The 23,852-nt window shown below is 50.2% G+C and overlaps 2 protein-coding genes and 1 pseudogene across 5 annotated transcripts in view; 2 read left to right on the top strand and 1 right to left on the bottom strand.

The window, feature by feature from the left end:
* Nucleotides 1-181, bottom strand: part of LOC112651180 (prosaposin) — a 33,119-nt gene extending 32,938 nt beyond the window's left edge. For both annotated transcript variants that reach the window (XM_025434135.3, XM_025434133.3), the window contains exon 1: nucleotides 22-181. In XM_025434135.3, coding sequence (XP_025289920.1) covers nucleotides 22-61 — 40 coding nt within the window. In that variant the 5' untranslated portion in view covers nucleotides 62-181. The remainder of the gene's footprint in view (nucleotides 1-21) is intronic.
* Nucleotides 182-2,661: 2,480 nt separating this feature from the next.
* Nucleotides 2,662-4,310, top strand: LOC112651801 (RNA-binding motif protein, X chromosome-like; annotated as a pseudogene).
* A 3,652-nt stretch (nucleotides 4,311-7,962) lies between these two features.
* LOC118352421 (protein NYNRIN-like) lies at nucleotides 7,963-13,460 on the top strand. 3 transcript variants are annotated; one of them, XM_049109037.1, is made up of 2 exons: nucleotides 7,963-9,372; nucleotides 12,065-13,460. In XM_049109037.1, the coding sequence occupies exon 1, from the start codon at nucleotides 8,572-8,574 to the stop codon at nucleotides 9,190-9,192; it is 621 nt and encodes a 206-aa protein (XP_048964994.1). In that variant the 5' UTR covers nucleotides 7,963-8,571; the 3' UTR covers nucleotides 9,193-9,372; nucleotides 12,065-13,460. The 3 variants fall into 3 exon arrangements, with proteins under 3 accessions (XP_048964994.1, XP_035562459.2, XP_048964993.1); XM_035706566.2 differs by lacking the exon at nucleotides 12,065-13,460 and adding an exon at nucleotides 11,203-11,340; XM_049109036.1 differs by having other exon boundaries at nucleotides 8,597-9,372.
* Nucleotides 13,461-23,852: the final 10,392 nt, after the last annotated feature.

A 23,852-nucleotide genomic window follows, 5' to 3' on the forward strand; every position in this document is an offset into this window, starting at 1 on the left:
GCGGGCGGTCTCAGGGCTTACCCGCGCCCAGGAGGCTGGCCAGGAGGCAGAGGGTGTACATGGCGACGCCGACTCCGCAGCCTGCAATGCAGAGCGTCAGCTGATCCTCGGCGGCTATAAACCTGCCCCGCCCCGAAGCCGCGCACTGCGCAGGCGCGAGCCCCGCCCCGACCAGGCCTGCCCCGGCGCTCCCCGCCGCCCTGACTCAGCGGCGCGCACGGCGCCTGCGCGACGGGAGGCGGAGGGGAGGGAGGGGCATGGAAGGGGGATGGGACGGGGATGGGAGGGGGACGGGAGGAGGACGGGAGGGGGACAGGAGGAGGGACGGGAGGGGGACGGATGGGGGACGGGAGGAGGATGGGAGGAGGGATGGGAGGGAAGATGGAAGGGGGACGAGATGGGGGATGGGGACGGGAGGAGGGACGGGAGGGGGCGGGACGGGATGGGGGACGGGAGGGGAATGGGAGGGGGGACGGGAGGAAGACGGGTGGGGGATGGGAGGAGGACGGGAGGGGGACGGGATGGACGGGATGGGGGATGGGAGGAGGACGGGAGGGGGACGGGAGGAGGACGGGAGGGGGGACGGGAGGAGGATGGGAGGAGGGATGGGAGGGAAGATGGAAGGGGGACGGGAGGGGGGATGGGGACGGGAGGAGGGACGGGAGGGGGACGGGAGGAGGGATGGGAGGAGGGATGGGAGGGGGGACAGGAGGGGGACGGGAGGGAGGATGGGAGGAGGACGGGAGGGGGGATGGAAGGGGGACGGGAGGAGGGATGGGAGGAGAGGGACGGGGAAATATGTGGTGGAAGGAAAGGGACAGGTCCTGCAAAGACAAAACTAGTAATTGAAGAAGTCCACATTAGAGATTTTATTATGTATGAATATCTTTCATGCCTCACATTTTTTCCGTGATGTACCGTTTTTTCTTATTATAGAAATTATAGAGAAACAATATTCTGTTATTAATTCCATTCCATTTTTCAGGTGGGAATCCAAACTCAGAAAGGTTAACGACTTTATCGAAGTCCTCGAGGTTATTATTCAAACTTACCCACTGAACCCACACTGTCTCCCAAAGGATGTTTATCTATTTACCTAGCTGGGGCCCGAGTGTGGCCTCACTCTGGGCCCGGATTTTCCCTGTTAACTTTTCATATCCACAATCACTTCTCATAACCTACAGATGCACTTTCAATATTAAATACTGTCCCTGCCAAGGTCCTACCCTGGTTTGTCCCGGAATTGGACAAAGTGGAGGGGAAGATGGGGAAGAATAAGAAGGGCCTCAGCCATTGGAGAAGTGAAGCTGGAATTTGAGAACCGGGCTGTGCATCAGCCAGAGGCCTTGTTGGAGAAGGAAGTGGCCCCACACTGGGCAGCCCTTAATCTTCTTCTCATTCCAGAATAAGAAAGGCGCAGGTGGCCCATACAAAATCACCTGCCCTCTACCTGTGTCAGATCCAGTCCGGTTCTGAGCAGAGGTCTGACCCTGCCCCTGTCCCCTCCTAAGGGACAAGTATCTGCCAGCCCAAGGAAGGAAAGGAGGGAAATCTAAGCCTATTAGGGCAGGTCTAAAGATCAGCTAGCTCCATTACATCTTTATACTAAAGGGGAAGTTGGGAAAGAGAGGGAAAGACATTTATCCAGTCATACCTGACCAGAGAGGGGCAAACCCAGTGATCCATCTGCCTCCAACAATCTGTTCTCCTTTAGGAACCAGAACCGGCCACCAAAAGGTCTCAAAGCCTTTGGTTCACCTCCTCCCCACCACCCCCACACTGTGGTTCTTATTTCCCACTGGTTGCTGACAGGGAAGTGTGCACCCCAGTGGGCGATGTGAGAGCCCTGAGTAAAGCTGGGACAAGATTTGATCTAAACTGGGTACCTCACTGGTTGGCCTCAGTGGCCAGATGGCTGCACGGCTGCCCCATTTTCAGGCTTCCTAGGTACGGGCACAAGCACAAGGCCGATCACCCCAACAGCCAAAGGAGGTGGGACTCTAGAACACAGCTCTGTCCCTCAGCTCCAGCAAAGCATCTCTGTGTGCCATACAGACATGACAAGACTCTGCCAAAAGGCAATTTAGAGACCCTTTTGATCATATGCTCTCCCTTTGGTGGAGCTACTGAGCTCTCAGAGCTGCTGAACGACAGAGTGAACCAACCACAACTCTTTTGTAATACCCTCCTGTCTCATAACTAGAGGGATAAGACAATGTTTTTGAGATGCGCTTTTTGCTGCCTTCATTTACATACCTAGAACACAAAAATATGATCCTGCATCCATCTCGCTCCCTGTAGGACAGAATTTTAATGAAGAATATAAAAACAGTAAGTGGATTATTGTAACTTTTTACCAAGTCAGTAGATGCTTGAATCTCTTAAAATACCTTCTTAGCCATCTGTACATAGGCAACAAAGAGCTGTGAGATTGTTTGGACCCTTTGACCCTATAATACCATTCCAGGGAATATACTCCCCAGGAAAATAATCCAGAGCTAAGAAATATTTTATCCAAAGTGGTCACAGAAGGACTCGGTATAAGAGTGGATACTAGAAAGATCTCAAATGCTGAACAATGATAGCTAACTAAGGAAACTGTCCTGACAAAGCACTAATACTCAAAAAGTGCCTTTGAAACATGAGCTAGAAGGAGCAAGGGCTGGTATACAGCAAGCCTCAGAGGGAAGTGGGTTCCAGGAAAATACAGGCAGAGCAAGGCCCAAGCCCCACTGTCCACTTCAAGTCCTGCTGCAACTGACTTGCCAGAGGATAATGTGGAGCTGGAGAGGGAGCTTCAGGACCCCCCAGTCCAGGCACACACAGGGGCAGCAAAGCCCTCCTGCCCTGTCTCCCCCCTAGAAGTGAGATTTTTGGTGAGGAGAGGAACAGAGAACTGGAGGTGGGGAGAGAGCCTGCTGACTTGGATTATCTCATCTTTGCCCTATTTTACTCATTACAATGTCCACACGTGTTACTTTATGTTTTTTAACGAAAAAGATTCGCTCATTGTGCAATAGTGCTAGCAGTTTCACTCTTCCATTCTCAGAACCGGCAACCCTCCCTTGGGCTGAGCTGCTACGAAGCCCCTACTGGCGAGCTTGTAGGAACTTGGAATGGTCTTCACCCCTCTAACTCCCACCAGGGGGAAAAAATGGTTGAAGCAAATCACCCAGGAAAACTTTTCATTGGTGGCCTCAATACAGAAACAAATGAAAAAGCCTTTGAAGAAGTATTTGGTAAATATGGACAAATAGTGGAAGTTCTATTGATGAAAGATCGTGAAACCAACAAATCAAGAGGATTTGCTTTTGTCACCTTTGAGAGCCCAACAGATGCTAAGGATGCAGCCAGAGACATGAATGAAAAGTCCTTAGATGGAAAACCCATCAAGGTAGAACAAACAACTAAACCATCATTTGAAAGTGGTAGACATGGACTACTTCAACCCTCAAGAAGTAGAGGTCCTCCAAGAGGTCTCACAGGCAGAAGAGGAGGAAGTGGAGGAATCAGGGGACTTCCCTCATGTGGAGGACACATGGATGATGGGGGCTATTCCATGAATTTTAACATGAATTCTTCCGGGGGACCACTTCCAGTAAAAAGAGGACCACCAACCACCACAGAGTGGCGGTCCTCCTCTTAAAAGATCTGCCCCTTCAGGACCAGTTCACAGCAGCAGTGGAATGGGAGGAAGAGTTCCTGTGTCATGTGGAAAAGATAGTTGTGGAGGCCCACCTCGAAAGGAACCCCTGCCCTCTCATAGAGATGTTTATTTGTCCCCAAGAGATGATGGATATTCTACTAAAGATAGCTATTCAAGCAGAGATTACCCAAATTCATATCAAAAAAGAGATTATGCACCATCACCAAGAGAGTATACTTACCATGACATGGTCATTCCAGTTCACATAATGACTACCCATCAAGAGGCTATAGGATAGAGATGGCTATGGTCATGATTGTGACTATTCAGATCACCCAAGTGGAGGTTCCTAGAGAGATTCATTTGACAGTAATGGTAACTCACATAGTGCTCCACCTATATGAGGGCCCCCACCATCTAATGGTGGAAGCAGTCACGATGATTACAGCAGCTCACGTGACAGATACGATGGAAGTCAAGTCAGCTACTCAAGCAGCCAAAGGGATCTCTCTATTCAAGTGGTCATGATCAGGTTGGCAGACAAGAAAGAGGGTTTCCCCCTCCTGCCCATGATTCCTACAGCAGTTCAAGCCACAGAGCACCAAGAGGTGGTGGCCGCAGAGGAAGCTGATCTGCTAGAGGGGGAGGCAGAAGCAGATATTAAAAACAAACAAAACTTTGGACCAAAATGCCCGTTCAAAGAAACAAACAAAAAAGTGGAACCTTTCCTGTCATAACTACCCAAGACTACTAAAAGGAAAAATTACATTACCGTTTTAAAATTTCCTGTTAAGTTCTCCTTCCATAATTTTTTATGTTCTTATGAGGGAAAGAAAGTCAAATCTGTTTAATATTATTTGACCTTATGACATCGCTTTCGACAAGCAAATGTTAAATGTGTTAAGACTTGACTCATGTACTCGTGTTGTAACTCTTCAAGTTAAAAGTGTCATTAAAGGCCACTTTTTATATCTGATTTTTCCTAGTAAATGAGGCAAAGCAATTCTAAGACCTTCCACAAACATCTAGCCATCTAAAATGGAGAGGTGGGTCAAAAAAATAATAAAATAAATAAAATAAAATAAAGCAATAAAAAAATAAAATTAAATAAAATGGAGAGGTGAGCCCTCTGCCTATACAAATAAGCTAGCTACTTGAGGGTGGTCGGGGTATGCTACGCTTAGGATTTCAGAGTGTCTTCAAACTGAAATCTCTATGTTCTCAGTAATGAAAAACCTGAGATCAGTGCTTATATAAGGAAAATGCTTTTCACCCAGTAAATCCAAAAAAAGCAAATGGATAATGCTGGCCATATTTTGGGAATCTACAAGAGCCTTCCCTTCCTGCTCCCCCAATAAGACCATTTAAGTGTGTGTTAAGCAACTGCAGAAAACTAAATAAAAAGTTTGGCCAAAACCAAAAGAAATTTAAAAAATTAAAAGATTATGGGAACATTTTATAAAGAAAAGAAAATCCCTTTCATTTCCTCCCTACTGTGAGCTCAAGTTTTCAGGAAACTGAAAAGATCTCTTTCTTCAGAAATGTGAGCCATACTTGGAAATCCCAGCAGCAATCCTGATGATTATCCAGTTCTGGGTCCCAGTTCCTCATGAGGCCCCATTTTCAGTGCCTGAGTTCTTTTGAAACACCCACCTGCCAGATCCATTGGTATTTCACTTTTGGCTCCAGAGAACTTTCATCTGTTTCTACACCTGAAAGGGTCCATGGCCAAGATAGCTGATTTAGCAGAGGCATCCACTGTGAAGGCCCGGCTCACTCACTTGGCTCCCCAGACAGCCACCCTGGCACCTCATCCTGCCCTGGAAGCCCTCTGAGCCTCTGTGTCTCAAACAGTGACATCCAGCATCTTCCTCCTCAAGACCTCCAGCCTTCAGTCTTCCCTGCCTACATTTGCTTTTCTCCTATTTTGGACCCCTCAGGCAGCTCAAATATCAGCCCTTCATGAGGACCACACTCCCCATAACACTTCAGTCACCCACCCACCAATTCCCAGCCTATGATTTCTTCTTCTCTATCCCCACCAGAGAAAGCTGCTGGAGAATCAACCATCCCAGTTAGGCTCACAAAGCCCTCTGTGCTACAGCACACCTCTGTAGCCCTCCTGTGTGGTCGATTCTGCTATGGTCTCCTAGTGTCCTTCACCTCTTTTTCCTTGACTTTATAGTTAGTAATCAGCACCCCCCCCCCCCCCCCATTTCTGGCTAGTACATGGCCACCCAGAATAAACACCAATTTCCCAACCTCCCTTACAACCATGGGACCTTAGTCTGGCCAATGTGATAAAAGAACAAGTGACCATTTTGTGAATTCTGGGTACTGTCCTTGAAGAGACACATCCAGTGCAAATATTTAACAACTGATACGCCAGGACACCAGCCATAGTACTGGGGGAATGCCGTGAAAGTTCCCAACTGACCCAGGAGATGAGTTGGGGAGAATGGGGAGGTACACATGAGCTGATGACTCAGCTATTGTCAGCTGGTGGAGAAGTATTTCAATAATTTCACTACTGAAAAAGCTCTACTGATTTGCACCAAATGCCAGCTCTGGCTACAAACTCCTTTCTTCTTCATGCTACCTGGATTGCAGACACGACAGCAGGAGCTCAAGCTTCTCTCATGATCATGAAGTGAAAGCCTTGTTAAGAATGACAAAGGGAGGGGGTGAGAATGACAAAGGGACAAGATGAGAGCCTCCATCCCTGATGATTATATTTGCTCAGTGTGGCCCACCCCCAGACTTTATTTATGTAAATGCACACATATCTTGTTTAAGTTTCCATTGTCTCGAGTTTTTGTTGCATTCTAGATCTTCCCCACAACACTCAGGAAGCCCCTGCCTCACTTTATCTTCATGCTCATTTCCTCTATTACCTCTTTGAGGAAGCAATCCTTTTCTTCTCTGTAGGAGGCTAACCCTTATATATACCCTCCTCTGCTTTTGCCAATCAGCTCCTGTGACCTCATTCTTATTCCCCACTTGCACCTTAACAATTGTTAAATACTTTGAATGTCATCCCTCTAGCACTTTGCTCCATCAGTATGCTTTCCTTTTTTATATCTTCAGTCTCTTGCCTTGCCACTGAGTCTTCCCCCTTGGATTGCAAGTATACCCAAGGCTCTTCCATCCTAAAATAAGTCTTTCCTCATGTTGGGGCCAGGCGGGAAGGGAAACTCCTCAAGATGGCGGATACGCCAAAATGGCTGAGGTTCCTGTCACCACCTCCACTTGGGACGACAGCTTGAGCAGACCCTTACACCTCTCCTTTGGACTTCCTCAACCGAACCCAATGCCCTTCAAACCCCAGAGGAGGAAGTCACCTTTGACTGGTCGAATTGCAATCCTTCCTTTGCATAGTGAGGGTCACTCTGACTGGTTGGATTGCAATCCTTCCTTTGCATATGAGCCAACCAATAGGAAACCGTTCTGCCTTACAACGTTATGTAAACCCCCTACCACCTTGTCTTGGCGCGACTTCCTCGACTCACTCTCTTTCCCCCGTGAGTCGTGGAACCTCGCCCGAGGGTGCCTGCAATAAAATCTGTTCTTGGACCCTCGCTTGCCTTGGCGGTCTCATTTCCGTCTAGTTACTAAAAAAACTTAACATTTGGTGCCGAAACCCGGGAGGAGATCGAGCCCCTGCAACAGCACGGAGGCTCTCTCCTCTTCCGTCGGACTGGAACTCCGCTCTCTTTCTCTGCTGGGGTCACCGGACTCCTCGCGGTGAGTGTTCCCTGGTTCCCGACCCTCTCCCGGGGCGCCCTGTCCTAATCGCGGCCGCGTCAGGGCAAACCCTCCTCCGCCACCTGGTGGCTCCGCGGTTCCGGGGAGTAAAGGAGACGTCCTTATTCCACGGTGACCACTTCTGTAAGCAGCAGCTCAATTCACAGTCGAGGGGACGCCCTCCTCCAAGTCTTGAGCTGATACGGGAAGGAGCCATGGGAACCTCCCAGTCCAAATTCGATTCCAAAACGCCTTTAGGATGCCTACTGGCTAATCTCCGAACTCTGGAGTTAGACCAGGACTTATGAAAGGCGACGCCTTAAAAAAAAAAAAAAAAAAAAAGGCGACGCCTTATCCATTACTGTACCGTCGCTTGGCCTCAATATCGGCTGAATAACCAATCGCAATGGCCACCTGAAGGCACTTTTGATTATCAGATACTTACGGACCTTGATAATCTCTGTAGACGCCAAGGCAAATGGTCTGAGGTGCCCTATGTCCAGGCTTTCTGGACCCTGCGCTCCAGACCAGAACTCTGCTCTAGCTGCTCAACCTTTCAGGTACTCCTAGCCCGCTCTCCCCCGCCGACTCTTCCCCACTCCACCTCTAGAGACTCCAACTTGGCCCCTCCATCCCCCCTCGTGGAGCCTCCTGAAGATCTCTCCAGGCCCCCTGTAAGGGCCCCACACCTGTCTCCTCCTCCCTACCAACCGGCTCCCCAACAACCTGTGTCCCCGACTCCTTCCTCAATCTCCGAAACTCCAGGCCCAGGCCCAGCCTCGAGCATACCCTCTCCAACCGTTCCTCTCCTCCCAGCCCCAGAACCTCAACCACCTTCCAGCCCCCTCCCTTCTCCTCCTATCTCTGCCCGTACCAGATCCAAAAACTCTTCCCCGGACCTGGTCTGCCCCTTGAGGGAGGTTGCAGGGGCTGAAGGGGTTGTCCGAGTCCATGCGCCCTTTTCTCTACAAGACCTATCCCAAATAGAAAAACGCTTAGGTTCCTTTTCGGCCAATCCCGACAACTACATCAAGGAATTCCAATACTTGGCGCAGGCCTATGACCTAACCTGGCATGACTTACATGTCATCCAGACCACCACCCTCACCATTGAGGAGAGGGAACGTATCCAGGCTGCTGCCCGGGGACACGCTGATCAGGTCCACCTTACCGACGCCACAATGGCGGTCGATGCTCAGGCGGTCCCCGCCGTAGAGCCAGGCCGGGATTACCAAGACGGTCAAGATGGCCGCCGGCGCCGCGACCACATGGTCCGATGTCTCATCGCTGGCATGCGGGCGGCCTCTAATAAGGCCATAAATTATGACAAGATCAGAGAAATCATACAGGCCCCTGACGAAAACCCGGCTATATTCCTTAACCGGCTGACCGAGGCATTAATTCAGTACACTCGCTTGGACCCGGCCTGTCCCGCGGGGGCCACGGTTCTAGCCACACATTTTATCTCTCAGTCAGCCCCAGATATCCGCAAAAAATTAAAGAAAGTCGAGGAAGGCCCTCAGACCCCCATTTCTGACCTAGTGAGAATGGCATTTAAGGTCTTTAACTCCCGTGAGGAAGCCGCAGAGCTGAAGCGACAGGCCAGACTCCAGCAGAAGGTTCAGCTACAAACCCAGGCCTTGGTAGCAGCCCTGCGGCCGCGGCTCCAGGAGCCAGCAGAGAGGGGGACCCACCCGCACCCCTCCGGGGGCCTGCTTCAAATGCGGGGACTGAAGGCCATTGGGCCCGTCAGTGCCCCAACCCGAGGGCACCAACTCGACCATGCCCTCTCTGCCATTTGATGGGCCACTGGAAATCCGACTGCCCTAGCCTCAGGGAATCCTCGGCGCCTCAACGCGGGGGAAGACCCGAGACGGTGAGTCCAGCCTTCCAACTGCTCGGGTTGGAGGACGACTGACGGAGCCCAGCCTCGGCCACCCCTCTCACCCAGGCCGAGCCCAGGGTCATGCTCCAGGTAGCGGGTAAGTCCATCTCCTTTCTGCTGGATACGGGGGCTACCTATTCTGTTCTGCCTTCCTACGCGGGACCTACTCAACCCTCACCAGTCGCTGTTATGGGGATCGACGGGAACTCCTCCACTCCTAGGGCCACACCTCCCCTTACTTGTAGCCTGGATGGGTTCCCCTTCTCTCACTCATTCCTGGTGATTCCCTCATGCCCAGTGCCCCTGCTGGGTAGGGATATCCTCCAAAAGCTAGGGGCAACTATTCATTTGTCCCCCTCTCCTCCCTCCTCACCCTCAGCTCGTCTCATCCTATATCTCTCCACTCCATCTACTCCTACCCCGGATCAATTACCCTTCGTGAACCCCCAAGTATGGGATACCTCGGAACCTGTAGTGGCCTTCCACCACCCTCCCGTCAAAATAAAACTCAAGGACGGTTCCAAGTTCCCCTCTAGACCCCAGTTCCCTATCTCCCTCCTCCATCGCCTCGGCCTCAAACCGATCATAGAACGACTAAAGCGTCAGGGACTTCTGATTCCCATAAGCTCTCCCTGTAACTCCCCCATCCTGCCGGTCCGTAAACCCTCCGGAGCTTATCGATTGGTTCAGGACCTCCGACTCATTAATGAGGCAATAGTCCCTCTCCATCCAGTGGTTCCTAACCCTTATACCCTGCTATCCCATATCCCTCCAAGCACCACTCACTTTACGGTGTTGGACCTGAAGGATGCCTTTTTTACTATTCCCCTACACCCCGATTCCTACTTTCTTTTCGCCTTCACCTGGGAAGACCCAGACACACATACCTCTGGACAATTAACCTGGACTGTCCTACCCCAGGGGTTCCGGGACAGCCCCCATATTTTTGGTCAGGCCTTGGCTGCGGATTTACAACAATGCCTCCTTAAGGCTAGTACCTTACTACAATATGTAGACGACCTCCTCCTCTGCAGCCCTGCCCTCACCATCTCCCAGGATGACACCACCTCCCTACTTAACTTCCTAGGGAGCAAAGGGTATCGGGTCACACCCTCTAAGGCACAACTCTGCACCCCTTCGGTCACTTATCTGGGAATCCACCTGACCCCCACCTCTAAATCTCTTACCGGAGACCGTATCCGCCTCCTACGAGAGCTCCAACCCCCTCAGACGGCAGATGAAATACTTTCCTTCCTCGGGTTGGCTGGCTTCTTTAGACACTGGATTCCAAACTTTTCTATTTTGGCCCGCCCCTTATACCAAGCGGCAAAGGACACTCCCCAGGGTCCTCTCACTGATCCCTCTTCGGTCCGCCGCCTGTTTTCCAAGTTAAGAGACTGTCTCACCGCTGGGCCGATACTAACTTTGCCTGACCCTTCAAAACCATTCCACCTTTACACTGATGAGCGGTCGGGTTCAGCTACTGGCCTTTTGGCCCAACCGGTTGGACCTACTTACCGGATTATAGCCTATCTATCTAAGCAGCTAGACAGCACCGCCCGCGGATGGCAGCCCTGCCTTAGGGCGCTCGCAGCTGCTGCCTCCTTAACTAAGGAGGCTCTCAAATTGACTTTGGGACAACCCCTCGTGGTTTACTCCCCCCATCGACTTGGGGATCTTCTTAGCCACCGATCCCTGGCCCACCTAACCCCCTCTCGTCTCCAACTCTTCCATCTGCTATTCATCGAAAACCCTCAAATCTCCCTCTCTATCTCTCCCCGCTTAAATCCTGCAACTCTGTTGCCTACACCTTCGCCTACCTCTGAACCCACTCACTCCTGCCCGCAGCTCATAGAGGATCTCACCCCTCCCCACCCTGGACTCTCTGATCAGCCATTATCCAACCCTGACCGTATACTCTTTGTAGATGGCAGCTCCTTCCTGGCTGCGGATGGTCGGAGACACGCCGCCTATGCTGTAGTCACCCCAGAGACGGTAGTGGAGACAGTCCCCCTCCCAATTGGGACTACTTCCCAAAGGGCTGAACTTATAGCTCTCACCAGGGCTCTACATCTATCTAAGGGACAACGAGTCACCATCTACACCGACTCAAAATATGCCTATCTCATCGTTCATACTCATTCCGTCCTCTGGCAGGAGCGGGGATTTTTAACCTACCAAGGGGACGCCTATAGTAAATGGACCTCTCATTGCCAAATTGCTTGAGGCCCTTAGTCTGCCCACTGAGGTTGCAATCGTTCACTGTAGGGGCCATCAGACTTCTAAAGACATGGTCTCCATAGGAAATAATAAGGCCGACTCAGTGGCCAGGGAAACGGCCTTAAGTAACCCAATATCTCCCATCCTCTTCCTTAATACCCCTCATCGACCTTTCTACTCTATAAAGGAAGCTCAAGCCCTCCAGGCCCTGGGAGGAAAGGCAGAAAGTAAAGGATGGATTTACATCCGAGGGAAGATTGCCCTCCCAGAAAACCTGGCCCATACCCTAATTACTGATATCCACCAATCTCTCCATATTGGCCCAAGGGCACTGAACCAGTTTCTCCAGCCCCTGTTTTACTATCCATCCCTACCTAAGGTGATTGAGGCTGTCCATAGGGCTTGTAAAACCTGCTCGGCCGTAAATGCACAGGGAGGAATCCGCAGGCCGGGGCCTAACCATCAGCTCCGAGGCCATCAGCCCGGTGAAGACTGGCAGCTGGACTTCACTCACATGCCCCGCCATAAAGCCTTTCGTTATCTACTGACTTTGGTTGATACTTTTACAGGATGGATTGAGGCATACCCCACAGCCAGAGAGACTGCAGATGTGGTGGCCACAATCCTCATCGAGCACATCATCCCGAGGTTTGGGTTACCCCGGACCCTACAGTCAGACAACGGGCCGGCATTTATCTCCAGTGTGACCCAACAGGTGGCCGAGAGCCTCAACATTACCTGGAAGCTGCACATCCCCTACCACCCTCAGTCTTCGGGTAAGGTGGAAAGGGCCAACGGGCTACTTAAGGCTCAACTCACTAAACTTACCCTGGAGACTCGCCTGTCGTGGCCCACACTGTTACCTATAGCTCTCACCAGACTCCGGGCGTCCCCCCGAGGACCATCAGGTTTGAGTCCCTTTGAGTTACTGTATGGTCGGCCCTTCCTTATCAACCACAACCTCCCGGCCATTCCTCCACCTCTTTTATCCTATCTGCCTTACCTTACCCTCCTCCGGGCCCTCTTGAGAACCCATGCCGATGCTGTCATTCCGGCCTCTCCACGAGACTTATCCCCAGGGGACCAGGTCCTTCTCAGAAATCTGCAGCCAGGCTCCCTGCAGACCCGATGGACCGGACCTCACACGGTGATCCTCACCACCCCAACCGCGGCAAAATTGCTGGGACATACGGCATGGATACACATCAACAACCTTAAACGGGCACCCACAGGTATCGAATGGACCTCCCAGATGGTGGGACCCACCAAACTCCGCCTGGCTAGGGCTCCTTCTCATACTTCTCCTGAGCCCCCCGATCCAAGCGGTAGAATGTGATTGCATGAAAGGCAGCGGTACCTCGCGCTACTTTTCATCTTATACCCACATGCCCAGAACTTGTTACTCAGGGAAGACACCCATCACCTGTACTTCAAGACATGCCGAAGGAACCTTTTGGATGTCTGAACTTTCTCAAACCAGCCGATCCCCTTGCAGCCGGTACCCCAAGACTGGAACGCCTGCAAGAACTCACCCGGGTATCTGTCAACCAACTTTTACTTCACCCATACTCTCGCCTGCCCACATCCGACTACCCCTACAACGACGCCCCACCGTCAGCAGGAAGTAGCCAGAGCAGAGTCGACGCCCCCGACACCATTATATAAAACAAAAGGTCGGAATGTTGGGGCCAGGCGGGAAGGGAAACTCCTCAAGATGGCGGATACGCCAAAATGGCTGAGGTTCCTGTCACCACCTCCACTTGGGACGACAGCTTGAGCAGACCCTTACACCTCTCCTTTGGACTTCCTCAACCGAACCCAATGCCCTTCAAACCCCAGAGGAGGAAGTCACCTTTGACTGGTCGAATTGCAATCCTTCCTTTGCATAGTGAGGGTCACTCTGACTGGTTGGATTGCAATCCTTCCTTTGCATATGAGCCAACCAATAGGAAACCGTTCTGCCTTACAACTGTTATGTAAACCCCCTACCACCTTGTCTTGGCGCGACTTCCTCGACTCACTCTCTTTCCCCCGTGAGTCGGGGAACCTCGCCCGAGGGTGCCTGCAATAAAATCTGTTCTTGGACCCTCGCTTGCCTTGGCGGTCTCATTTCCGTCTAGTTACTAAAAAAACTTAACACCTCACTCATGATTTTCACTTTAGCTGTGGACTTTTTCTCACCTCCCCTTCACTACTCTTTGAAACAATCACCTACACTCACCATGTCCCCAATTCTCCCTCCAGACTAACCTGAACCCAGCCCAGCCCTCCACTGAATGGCTTTCTGAAAGCAGATTGTAAATTCCTACCTGGAAGATTCCCCCTTCTCATTTCCTTTGGCCTCTGACACCGTTGGTCTGCTTCTCCTTCCTCCAACTCCTCCACTTGACATCAGTGACACAGCACCACCCCGCAGGGATGCTGAACATCCAGCCCACGGTCCCCAGGCCCACTTCTTCACCCATGGAAGAATCACTACTAGGACTTGACCTCCAAAACCTTCTCAACTCAATCCTCCAGCTGCTTTTACCAGCTGGTCAAAGTTGGCTCTTGGATTGACCTATTTGCCATCTGTCTCAGGTTGGATCCCCTGGGAAATATGCTCTGATGCTGAGATATGAGTGCAGAAGTTTACTGGGGCATGTTCTCAGGACTGCACTCCTGAGGCAGTGAGGGCAGCAAGCCAGGGCAGATAGGGAAATCCAAGGGCCATGAAGTTGCATTAGAGTCCTCAGCCTACCCCATGTTGAATCATCCTCAACTAAAGCAAGGGGAATGGCCCTTATACCTCAACATAATACTGCCCCTGGGAAAGGGGTAACCTTGAGCCAGGGGTTCTGTTTGGCTGAGGGCAATTCCTGAAGAGGGGCTATGATGCACTGGATGTTTGTATCCACAACTCCCCACGTCCCCCAAATTCACGTATTGCAATATTGAAGCCTAACCCCCAGTGTGGCTGTATTTGGAATTGGAGCCTCTAAGGAAGTAATTAAGGTTAACTGAGGTGGTAAGAGTGGGGCCCTGATCCTATAGGATTATTGTCCTTATAAGAAGAAACACCAGAGTTTGCTCTCTTCCCCTCCCACCCCCGCTCTCCCCTGCACACACTGAAGAAAGACCGTGTGAGGATATAGTGAGAAGGCAGGACGAGAGCCCCCAGCAAAAACCTTATTAGTGGAAACCTGGATCTTAGACTTCCAGCCTCCAGAACTGAGAGCAAGTAAATGTCTTTGTTTAAGACCCCTGCACCCCCAAGTCTGCAGCATTTTGTTAAGGCAGCCTGAGCACATGAAGATGTATGCAGGGCTGTGAGCCCTCAGCAGGCAGCCATCCAGGCAGCAGAGAGCTGACTTCCTTGGTCCCGAAAGAGAGATGTGGTTGTAGACTGCACCACGATACCCTCTGGGCTGTCAGATGTCTCCTCCTACTCTGACATTTCAGAAGGCAAGGCCTTGCCCACCCCTCATCTCTGTATTCCCCATTCCCTCAAATTCCCAGGGTGCTCTCCACCCTGGGGTTCCAGCCTCTCTGCCCCACTCTTTCCTGGCAGCCTAAATCAGCCCTTACAGTTTCACAACTCTGTGGCCCTGCCCTACCTCAAATCGTTTGCTCTAGTGAACTCTCGTTTAACTTTCATAACCCAGCTAAAATGATATGCAGCAGAGAGAAAGCCTTTCCTAGGGCTTAGGAGCCAGTCGAGATTCCCTTCGTCACTGCTCCCACTGTACTTTGGTTGTCAAGTAGCTGTCTTGGTGGCATTCAAGCAATATCTTTATGGAGCACCCACGGTTTACTAAGCACTATGCTAGGGGCCCGAGGACACTGAATGGAAGGAAACAGGCTGAATGGAAAGGCTCGCAAGGGGCCTGATGTTACCTTAAGCCAGAGTTGCATTTGGAACCTCGAGGCCCTGCCACCCTCTGGGCTGGGGACCAATGAGCACAGTCCCAGGCACAGTCCATTTTGGAGGCTAGCAGGCCCCCAGGACATGGTCAGGTCCCAGAACTCTGCCCACAGGTGTCCTCATGGTGCCCTATGCCTGGCTCAGCCAATCAGATGCTCCCTTGGGGAGCTCAGAGGAGGGCTGCTAACAGCTGGTGAGTCAGCAGTGGACAGTGGAGCCCACGGGGAGTGCTGAGTCACTGTAAGAGAAATCTGTAAGTCTGTGAGGTCAGAGCCTTTGGAGAATCTGCTGAGAACCCTGAACACTCTGCCAAAAAATGCTCAGACACAACATTTTGCATTGTTTTCAGGAGGTTTGCAGACTTCTGCCATCCATCTGTGAACATCGGGATGAGAACATCAGTAAACACAAAGAGGAAGTGACTTAGCCAGTCACAAGGCCAGTAAATAACGGAACTGGGACTAGAACCAGCTCTCTGAAATTCCAGCCCTCTCCATTTACCAGCTTAATCTCTCTGTTCCAAGCACTCACTTTTATTCAATAAAATAAAAGCCTCCCTTTTATTTCAAGGTCCAGCTGCATTCCACCTCCAGGGGAGATCCCTGCTTCCACTAGCCTTAGGCATCATTTTCCCCTTCCAGCTTCTAGAGCACACTCAGCCCTTGCTCTGGGCCAGGCTTGGAGAGAGAACAAAAGCAAGGATCAGATTAGACTGAATAGCTTCTGAAACTGAAAGGGAGAGTGAGAACTGGGCTATCATCAAACTGACTACAATGGTTTATCTTTAAATGTAAAGCTTCCTGTGGCAGCTGGGTGGTACAGTCAGTTGAGCATCCAACTCTTGGTTTGGTCACGTCATGATCTCTGGGTCAGGAGCTCAAACCCCAAGTCCAGTTACTTGCTCAGCCAGCAGTCTGCTTGAGACTCTCTGCCCTGCACCTCTGCACATGCATGCATGCTCTCTTTCTCTCTCTCTCTCTCTCTGAAATAAATAAATATTTTTTAAAAATGAAGTTTCCTGGGATCCCTGGTTGGTTCCGTGGCTTAGCGCCTGCCTTCAGCCCAGGGCCTGATCCTGGAGCCCCGGGATCGAGTCCCACGTTGGGCTCCCAGCATGGAGCCTGCTTCTCTCTCCTTCTGTGTCTTTCATGAATAAGTAAATAAAATCTTAAAAAAAAAAAATGAAGTTTCCTAAGGAACTTGGAATTTAACAGAGGAGGGAGAGAAGAATCAAAAAGGCAAACTGGGGATCCCTAGGTGGCTCAGTGGTTTGGCACCTGCCTTCGGCCTGGGGTGTGATCTTGGGGTTCCGGGATCGAGTCCCACGTCGGGCTCCCTGCATGAAGCCTGCTTCTCCCTTTGCCTGTGTCTGTCTTTCATGAATAAATAAATAAAATCTTAAAAAAAAAAAAAAAGGCAAACTGGCATCAAAGAATAACAGCAGTAACAACAACAGCTGGCATTAATTGACCGCCTATTATACAACAGGTTCTCTACTGATCACTCTACATACATGATCTCAAATCCTTAAATCAAGAAATAATTATGCCCATTTTACAGACAGAGACACTGAGTCTCAGGAGGCTGATTTGCCTAGGATATCCCTAATCCCAGCAGAACCAGGATTCACGCCCAGGAAAGTTTGGGGCTGAAGTCTACACCACACTGTCTTCACTCATGCCCGGAATTGCCCGGAGTGCCTCAACTAGGACACTCAACTTCGTGTCCAGGGCAGACAGACACCAACTACAGAGAAGCAGCAGGGCTGTCAGGTGTCAGGGCCCAACACCATCAAACAACCACCCTTCCATGTTCAGATGCCACACGCCCCGAGCAGACTCGGTAACTTGCCTGACCGGCCTGATGGCACAGGAGAATGCGCTGCCTGGCTGGGCAGATGATCCCATTCAGGTAACAGGGCTATTTCTCAAGGCAAAGACTGTTGGTCTAGTTTATGTATCAGACTCATGAGTTTGCTCGTGAGCCTCATCAACTCCAGGCCCTGAAACAATGAAACTTCTCACTTGGCCAGGTGGACCAAGCCCCTTGGACAACCATAACCTCAAGATCATGATGCTGTGCAGCCAGTTGGAAAAAGCTGTGCCCCCAGAAGGAATTGTTGTGACTCTGGGAGGCATAAGCCTGTTTCAAGGTCAAATTTGCCTCTTCAACCACAAGTTCAACTAATCCATATTCATGGCCAGGACTGGGTAGATGACAGCACAGAGGTTTTTCTGTCCTCGAGAGTTGGCAGTCCGGGTGGAGACTCAGAGGCTGGCGATTTCTGAGCAATCTCTTCCCCCTTCCTTTCTACCAAGGATCACAAAGGTATGCTTTGTAAAGACGCTTTTAAATTTGAGACCCGAATCCTTCACCAAGGGAACCCGAGCAGTGCCTGACTCCTTCAGGGACTCTCCAAGGTCAGTTCTGATAAAGTTAGTCCATATTTACACTACAACACACAAAATGGAGGCCTGAGTCACAAATCTAAACCTAAATCAGCCTGCACTTAGGGGAAACACCTGTCAGGGAATCACGCACCAGTCACGGGCCTCCAACTCCACTTTAGCTAGCATTCTTTATCCTAGGAAACAGGATCTTCCAGCTTTTGAAAGAAATCCCAACCACCCAGCCAATCATGCCCTGTTTCTCTCTTTATCCCTTTTAATGTTAGAAAACCTGCTCTTGCCCCCCGCCCAAGTCCCTCCATAAGAATGTTCCCCTGCTTGCAAGGCCCTATATGTGCCCAATCCGTGCACTGTTTTCTCTTGAATAAAGGACATCAGTCTCATTACTAAATTGTTTCAGATCCGTCATTGACATTTCTCAAAGGACCCCCTACCCCAGCCTTCCTTTCAGTGGGCTCTAGCCCCCTCCCTGGTGCTGGGAGCAGGACTTGAACAGGGTGGGCTTCCCCTTCAAAGCTCTGTTACCTAGGGGCACCTGGGTGGCTCAGTGGATTGCACGTCTGCCTTCAGCTCAGGTCATGATCCTGGGGACCTGGGATCATGCCCTGAGTCAAGTCAGGCTCTCTGCTCAGCAGGGAATCTGCTTCTTCCTCTTCCTGGGCCCCTCCCCGCTACTCATACCCAAACTCTCTCTCAAGTAAATAAAATCTTAAAAAAAAAAAAAAAAAAAAGGCTCTGCCTCACAAAACTAGAGCAACAGTAGAAGGGTTAGTGGTGGCTGGGAGGGTGGGGAATAACCGACAGAGCACAGAGGATTTTGAGGGCAGTGAAAGGATTCTGTATATTGTGATGGGGATGCCTGACATCCTGTGTGGGTTAAGACCCCACCACAGAGAGTGAAGCTGATGTAAGCTCTGGGCTTTAGTTAATAATAGTGTATCCATATCTGTTCATTCATTGTAACAAAGTAATGCACACTAATGCAAGACAGTAATAATGGGGAAGTGGGAGGGAAGGGAAGCGCCATATGGGAACTCTATTATCAGCTCAAGTTTCTATAAACCGAAGACTGCTCTAACAAAGGAAGTCTATCACTTTAAGACAAAATATAAATTTTTTTTTTATTATTTTTATGATAGTCACAGAGAGAGAGAGAGAGAGGCAGAGACACAGGCAGAGGGAGAAGCAGGCTCCATGCCCCGGAGAAGCAGGCTCCATGCACCGGGAGCCCGACGTGAGACTCGATCCTGGGTCTCCAGGATCGCGCCCTGGGCCAAAGGCAGGCGCCAAACCGCTGCGCCACCCAGGGATCCCACTTTAAGACAAAATAAAACAAACACACACAAAACCCTGCCATAGAGATCAGATCCTACAAGGCCTCCTGGATGCTGGTGCCAGGGATGCCTGATTCGCCCTCATAGAGAATTAGAGGCTCATGGTCCTGCAGACACGCTGGGATCTCTGGTGGTTCTGGCAGCACTAAAGCAATGTCGAAATATGCAATGATATAAGGCAGAAAATTGAAGTACAGAGCAGTTGTTTAATATACTCCATTTGTGTAAAAACAAGAAAGAACATTTGTACATATTTTTCATTTTTGCACAGAATATCTCTGCAGGAATTCAGGGCAGGTGGAATGGAAAGTTTTTACTAAACTTCCTTTAGAATTCATTGAGAAACCACATAAAGGCATTTCCTATTTAAAAAAATAAAATAAAATAAAAGGGATCCCTGGGTGGCGCAGCGGTTTAGCGCCTGCCTTTGGCCCAGGGCGTGATCCTGGAGACCCGGGATCGAATCCCATATCAGGCTCCCGGTGCATGGAGCCTGCTTCTCCCTCTGCCTGTGTCTCTGCCTCTCTCTCTCTCTCTCTGTGACTATCATACATAAATAAATAAATATTAAAAAAAATAAAAAAAAAATAAAAAAAAGGTTGTTCTTCTTTTCTTTTTTAAAATAGGCTCCACAGCCAACATGGTGCTTGAACTCACAACCCTGAGATCAAGAGTCACACACTTTACCAGCCAGGTGCTTGGGTCTATTTTTAAAAAATAAAGAAGATTGGAGCACCTGAATGGCTCAGTTGATTCAGTGACCAACTAGTGATTTCCGCTGGTCTTGATCTCACGGGTCATGAGATCGAGCCCTTGCATCAGTCTCCCTACTCATTGCAGAAGAGTCTGCTTGAGATTCTCTCCCTCTTCTCCCCTTCCCATTTTTTCACTTTCTCACTCTAAAAAGTAAATAAATAAATGTTAAAAAAAATAAAGATTAAAACTATTCTAAAAAGTGGCCAATATCATTAGTTATCAGAAAAGAGTCTCCACATCATTTGTCATCAGGAAATGGTTGTCAAAACCACAATGATGTGCCCCTACACGCTCACTAGGGTGTCCATAACATCAAAAAGACAGTAACCAGTGTTGGGGAATTCCGGAATCCTCTTACACTGCTGGTGGGAACGTAAAGTGGTGTGGCCACTGTGGAAGACAGGTTAGAAGTTCCTTGCAAGCTTACACATAGAATTGCTGTGTGATCCTAGGTATACACCCGTGGGAATTGAAAACCTACATCCACACAAACATTTGTACATGCAGCATTATTCATAGTCGTCCCAAAATGGGAATGACCCAAATGTCCACTACAATGTACTGCGACATGAATGAACTTAGAAAACATTATGCCAAGGGAAAGAAACCAGTAAAAAAAAAAAAAAAAAAAAAAAACAACAAAACAAAACATACACATTATATGGCTCATTTATAGGAAAATGTCCAGGATAAGCAAATCTACAGAGGGAGAGGTGGGAACACTTTGGTGAGTAACGCTGTCCTGAAATTGTTCTAGAGTTCGTGGTGCTGATAAGAGCGTCGCTCTGTGCATGTACTGCAAGCCAGTGAATTATAACCATTACTATGTGAATTATATCTTAAAGCTGTTTTTTAGAAAATGTTCTCCTTTAAAAGGAAAAAAAGAATGCCTAAACAATCTTGGCCCTAAAATGTCCAGGGGAAGAGACACCAGGGTCCAAGTCCCAGCTCCATCACTTGCTGTACCAACCGTGGGAGCCTGGACAAGTTGTCAAGCTACAGTGTCCTTATCCAGAAAATGAGGACAATGGGTACAGTTGTGTGACAGGGATGCTGTGAGAATGGGATGAGATGGGGCATGTGAAGCACCCCAAACCGGAAGCACCCCAAACCGGCCTGGCCCTGCATCAGCACAATGCAAACAGAACTAGGAGCAGGAGGATGTTACATGTGGGGGATGGTGTGGGGTTTTACTTCCTTATTATTTATTAAGAGTCAGAGGAAGGGGCTTCCTCAAGTGTGGAAAGAGAGAGGGGAACCTACCCCAGAGCCTGCATGTTGTCCTCCACTCCCTTCCCCCTACAGATAGGCCAGTATCTGTCCCACAATTTTCGATCCCCTCCCCCCAGATGTAACCACTCCACAGCCCCATCACCATGGTCACCTCACCCCTGTGCTGGTGGCAGGGTTAGAGGCCTGCAGTGGCTGGAGTAGCTGGGGATGTCAATGCCCAGGGAAGGAGAGGTGCCCTAGTCCACTGTCACCAGCCCTCCCCTTCCAGCTGCTGATGAGTGATGAGCATGCTTTCGTGCTTCCTCTGGTCTGTCTACAGATGGCAGGTGCTCCCGCAGCTCCCCCCACCCCCCATCCCAGCCAGCCCAGTAGGTGGTAAGAGGGTATCTGACTAAAGCCAGACTCAAGATGCTGGGAGCTTACTCCCTGCTTCCCCAAGTGGCTTTTCCTGGCCTAGAAAGCTGTGGCCCAGAGAAAGCACCATGATAGAGGTCAGGAGCCCTGGTTCCTGCTTCCCCTTCATCATGACTGAGCTGCAGGACCTTGGGCAAGGCGCTGCACCTCCCTGGCTGTGCTGTTTCCATCACCACTGGAACAGTGAGGGGCTGGGGTGCAGGCTGTCCAGGCCCCATTCAGGCCCTGACCCCTGCAGTGATGAGGTGGCTCAGACCAGTGCTCCCCCGGTAGTAGGAAATCCCCGTGAGACTAAACATTCACATGGATTCTCTCTGACCCTGGGAAGAGTGAGAGGAGGGCCTGTGACCTTACCATGTGTGGGGCTCTGAGCCCTCTGCACACTCCACCTAACTCCCTGGCCCGCAAGCCCATGAGGCTGAGAGATCGGCATCCTCCAAGGCCCTGAGGCTGGACAGCCTGGGCTCAACCCAGCTCCACCATGAACTAGCACATGACCTGGGCAAGATAATGAATGAAGCTCCCTGCTCCATTTCCTCATTTGTAAAATGGAGCTGATGCTAGTGACTTCCTTATAGAGCTGTGAGGATCAAATGAGTAAATACATGTAATGTGATTAGAATAGTGACTGGCACCTGCTAAATGTATATTAGGATTGATTGCTATTATTTTTTTGTAAAGATTTTATTTATTTATTCATGAGAGACACACACACAGAGAGGCAGAGACACAGGCAGAAGGAGAAGCAGGGTCCTGCGGGGAGCCAGATGTGGGACTTGATCCCAAGACTCGAGGATCACGCCCTGGGGTGAAGGCAGACACTCAACCACTGAGCCACCCAGGTGCCCTGGATTGACTGCTATTATTATTCTCATTTTATTTGTTTAAGATTTATATATTTATTGGAGGGGAGATGTGGGGAAGGAGGAGAGGAAGACGGAGAATCTCCAGCAGACTTCCCAGTGAGTATAGAGCCTGACCTGGGGCTCTATCTCAGAACCCTGAGAGCATGACCTGAAAGACCTGAAATAAAATCAAGAGTCACTTACCTGACTGAGCCACCCAGGTGCCCCAATTCCTGTTTTAGAAGGAACCTGGGGTGCAGAATATTTACATGACTTGTCCAAGGACATGCAGTAAGGAAATGATGGTGCCAGGCTTCCGGCCCAGGTCTGTCCAACCCTCCAGCCCAAGTCCTTTCCACCACCCAGCACTGGGCTCCCTAGAAAAAATCCTGAAATGAGCACAGCGGCGGGTGCTGATGGCTTCAGGAATGGTACTAAAAAATAATAATGGGCTTTCTTCCCTGATTACCAAAGCAGTATACCTTCACAGTTGGTAGTCGAGAAAATGTGGAAAGGCACAAAAAAGTGATGAAGGATAGTCAGAAGAAAGGCAGGCAAGTTCAAGCCCCCCACCCCAAGGGGAAACCACCCTTTTTTAAAAAATATATTTTTTTAATTTATTTATTCATGAGAGATTCAGAAAGAGAGAGAGAGAGAGGCAGAGACACAGGCAGAGGGAGAAGCAGGCTCCATGCAGGGAGCCCGACGTGGGACTCGATCCGGAGACTTGAGGATCATGCCCTGGGGTGAAGGCAGGCGCTAAACTGTTGAGCCACCCAGGTGTCCCGGAAACCACCCTTTAAAGGATTTTAGACCACCCTGGAAGAAGCCCTCCACTCTTTCCCACGCCTTAGGCAGATGACAAAAACCCGATTGGGCGACATGCACCTGGAGGGTTAATCAGATGAAAACAGCCCACCAGCAAAAGCCCAAAAAACCCCTAGACTTAGAAACTCCCGTGGCAACCCTCTCGGGTCCCCTCCCTCCTCGGGAGCTTTGTACTATTGCTCAATAAACATTGCTCTGCTGCCCATCACCCTTCGTCTGGTCCACCTCTTCATTCTTCCAAGTGGCGTGACCAAGAGCCACTGTCACTTAAGGAGAAGAAATCCTGCAACAGGAGTAAAAATCTTTTTCCTCTACAGCTTTATAAAAACCTCATCTCCTGAGAACTATAGAAAAGGAAGGGACCTTCACTCACTTTAAGTGAGGCCTCACTTAAGGGGTCCGGAAGGGTTAGTTCCTACCCTCCTCGGGCAAACAGTCCCTCCTGGGCCCTTGTCACCTTCACCCTGGGCCTCCAGGCCCCCACGTGGGGTTACAGCCTTGAGGAACTTCACTGTCAGCCCAGCCTGCAGCTGCCTGGGTCACATGCTTGGGTAGGAAGCCGGTCATAGGGCTCAACTTTCATAAAACTGTCTGCATCTGGGCTACCGAGCAGGCCTGGGGTCATATGCTGAGCC

This window comes from Canis lupus, chromosome 4 (genome assembly GCF_003254725.2).
Source record: "Canis lupus dingo isolate Sandy chromosome 4, ASM325472v2, whole genome shotgun sequence".
In the NCBI taxonomy this organism is placed as follows: domain Eukaryota; kingdom Metazoa; phylum Chordata; class Mammalia; order Carnivora; family Canidae; genus Canis; species Canis lupus.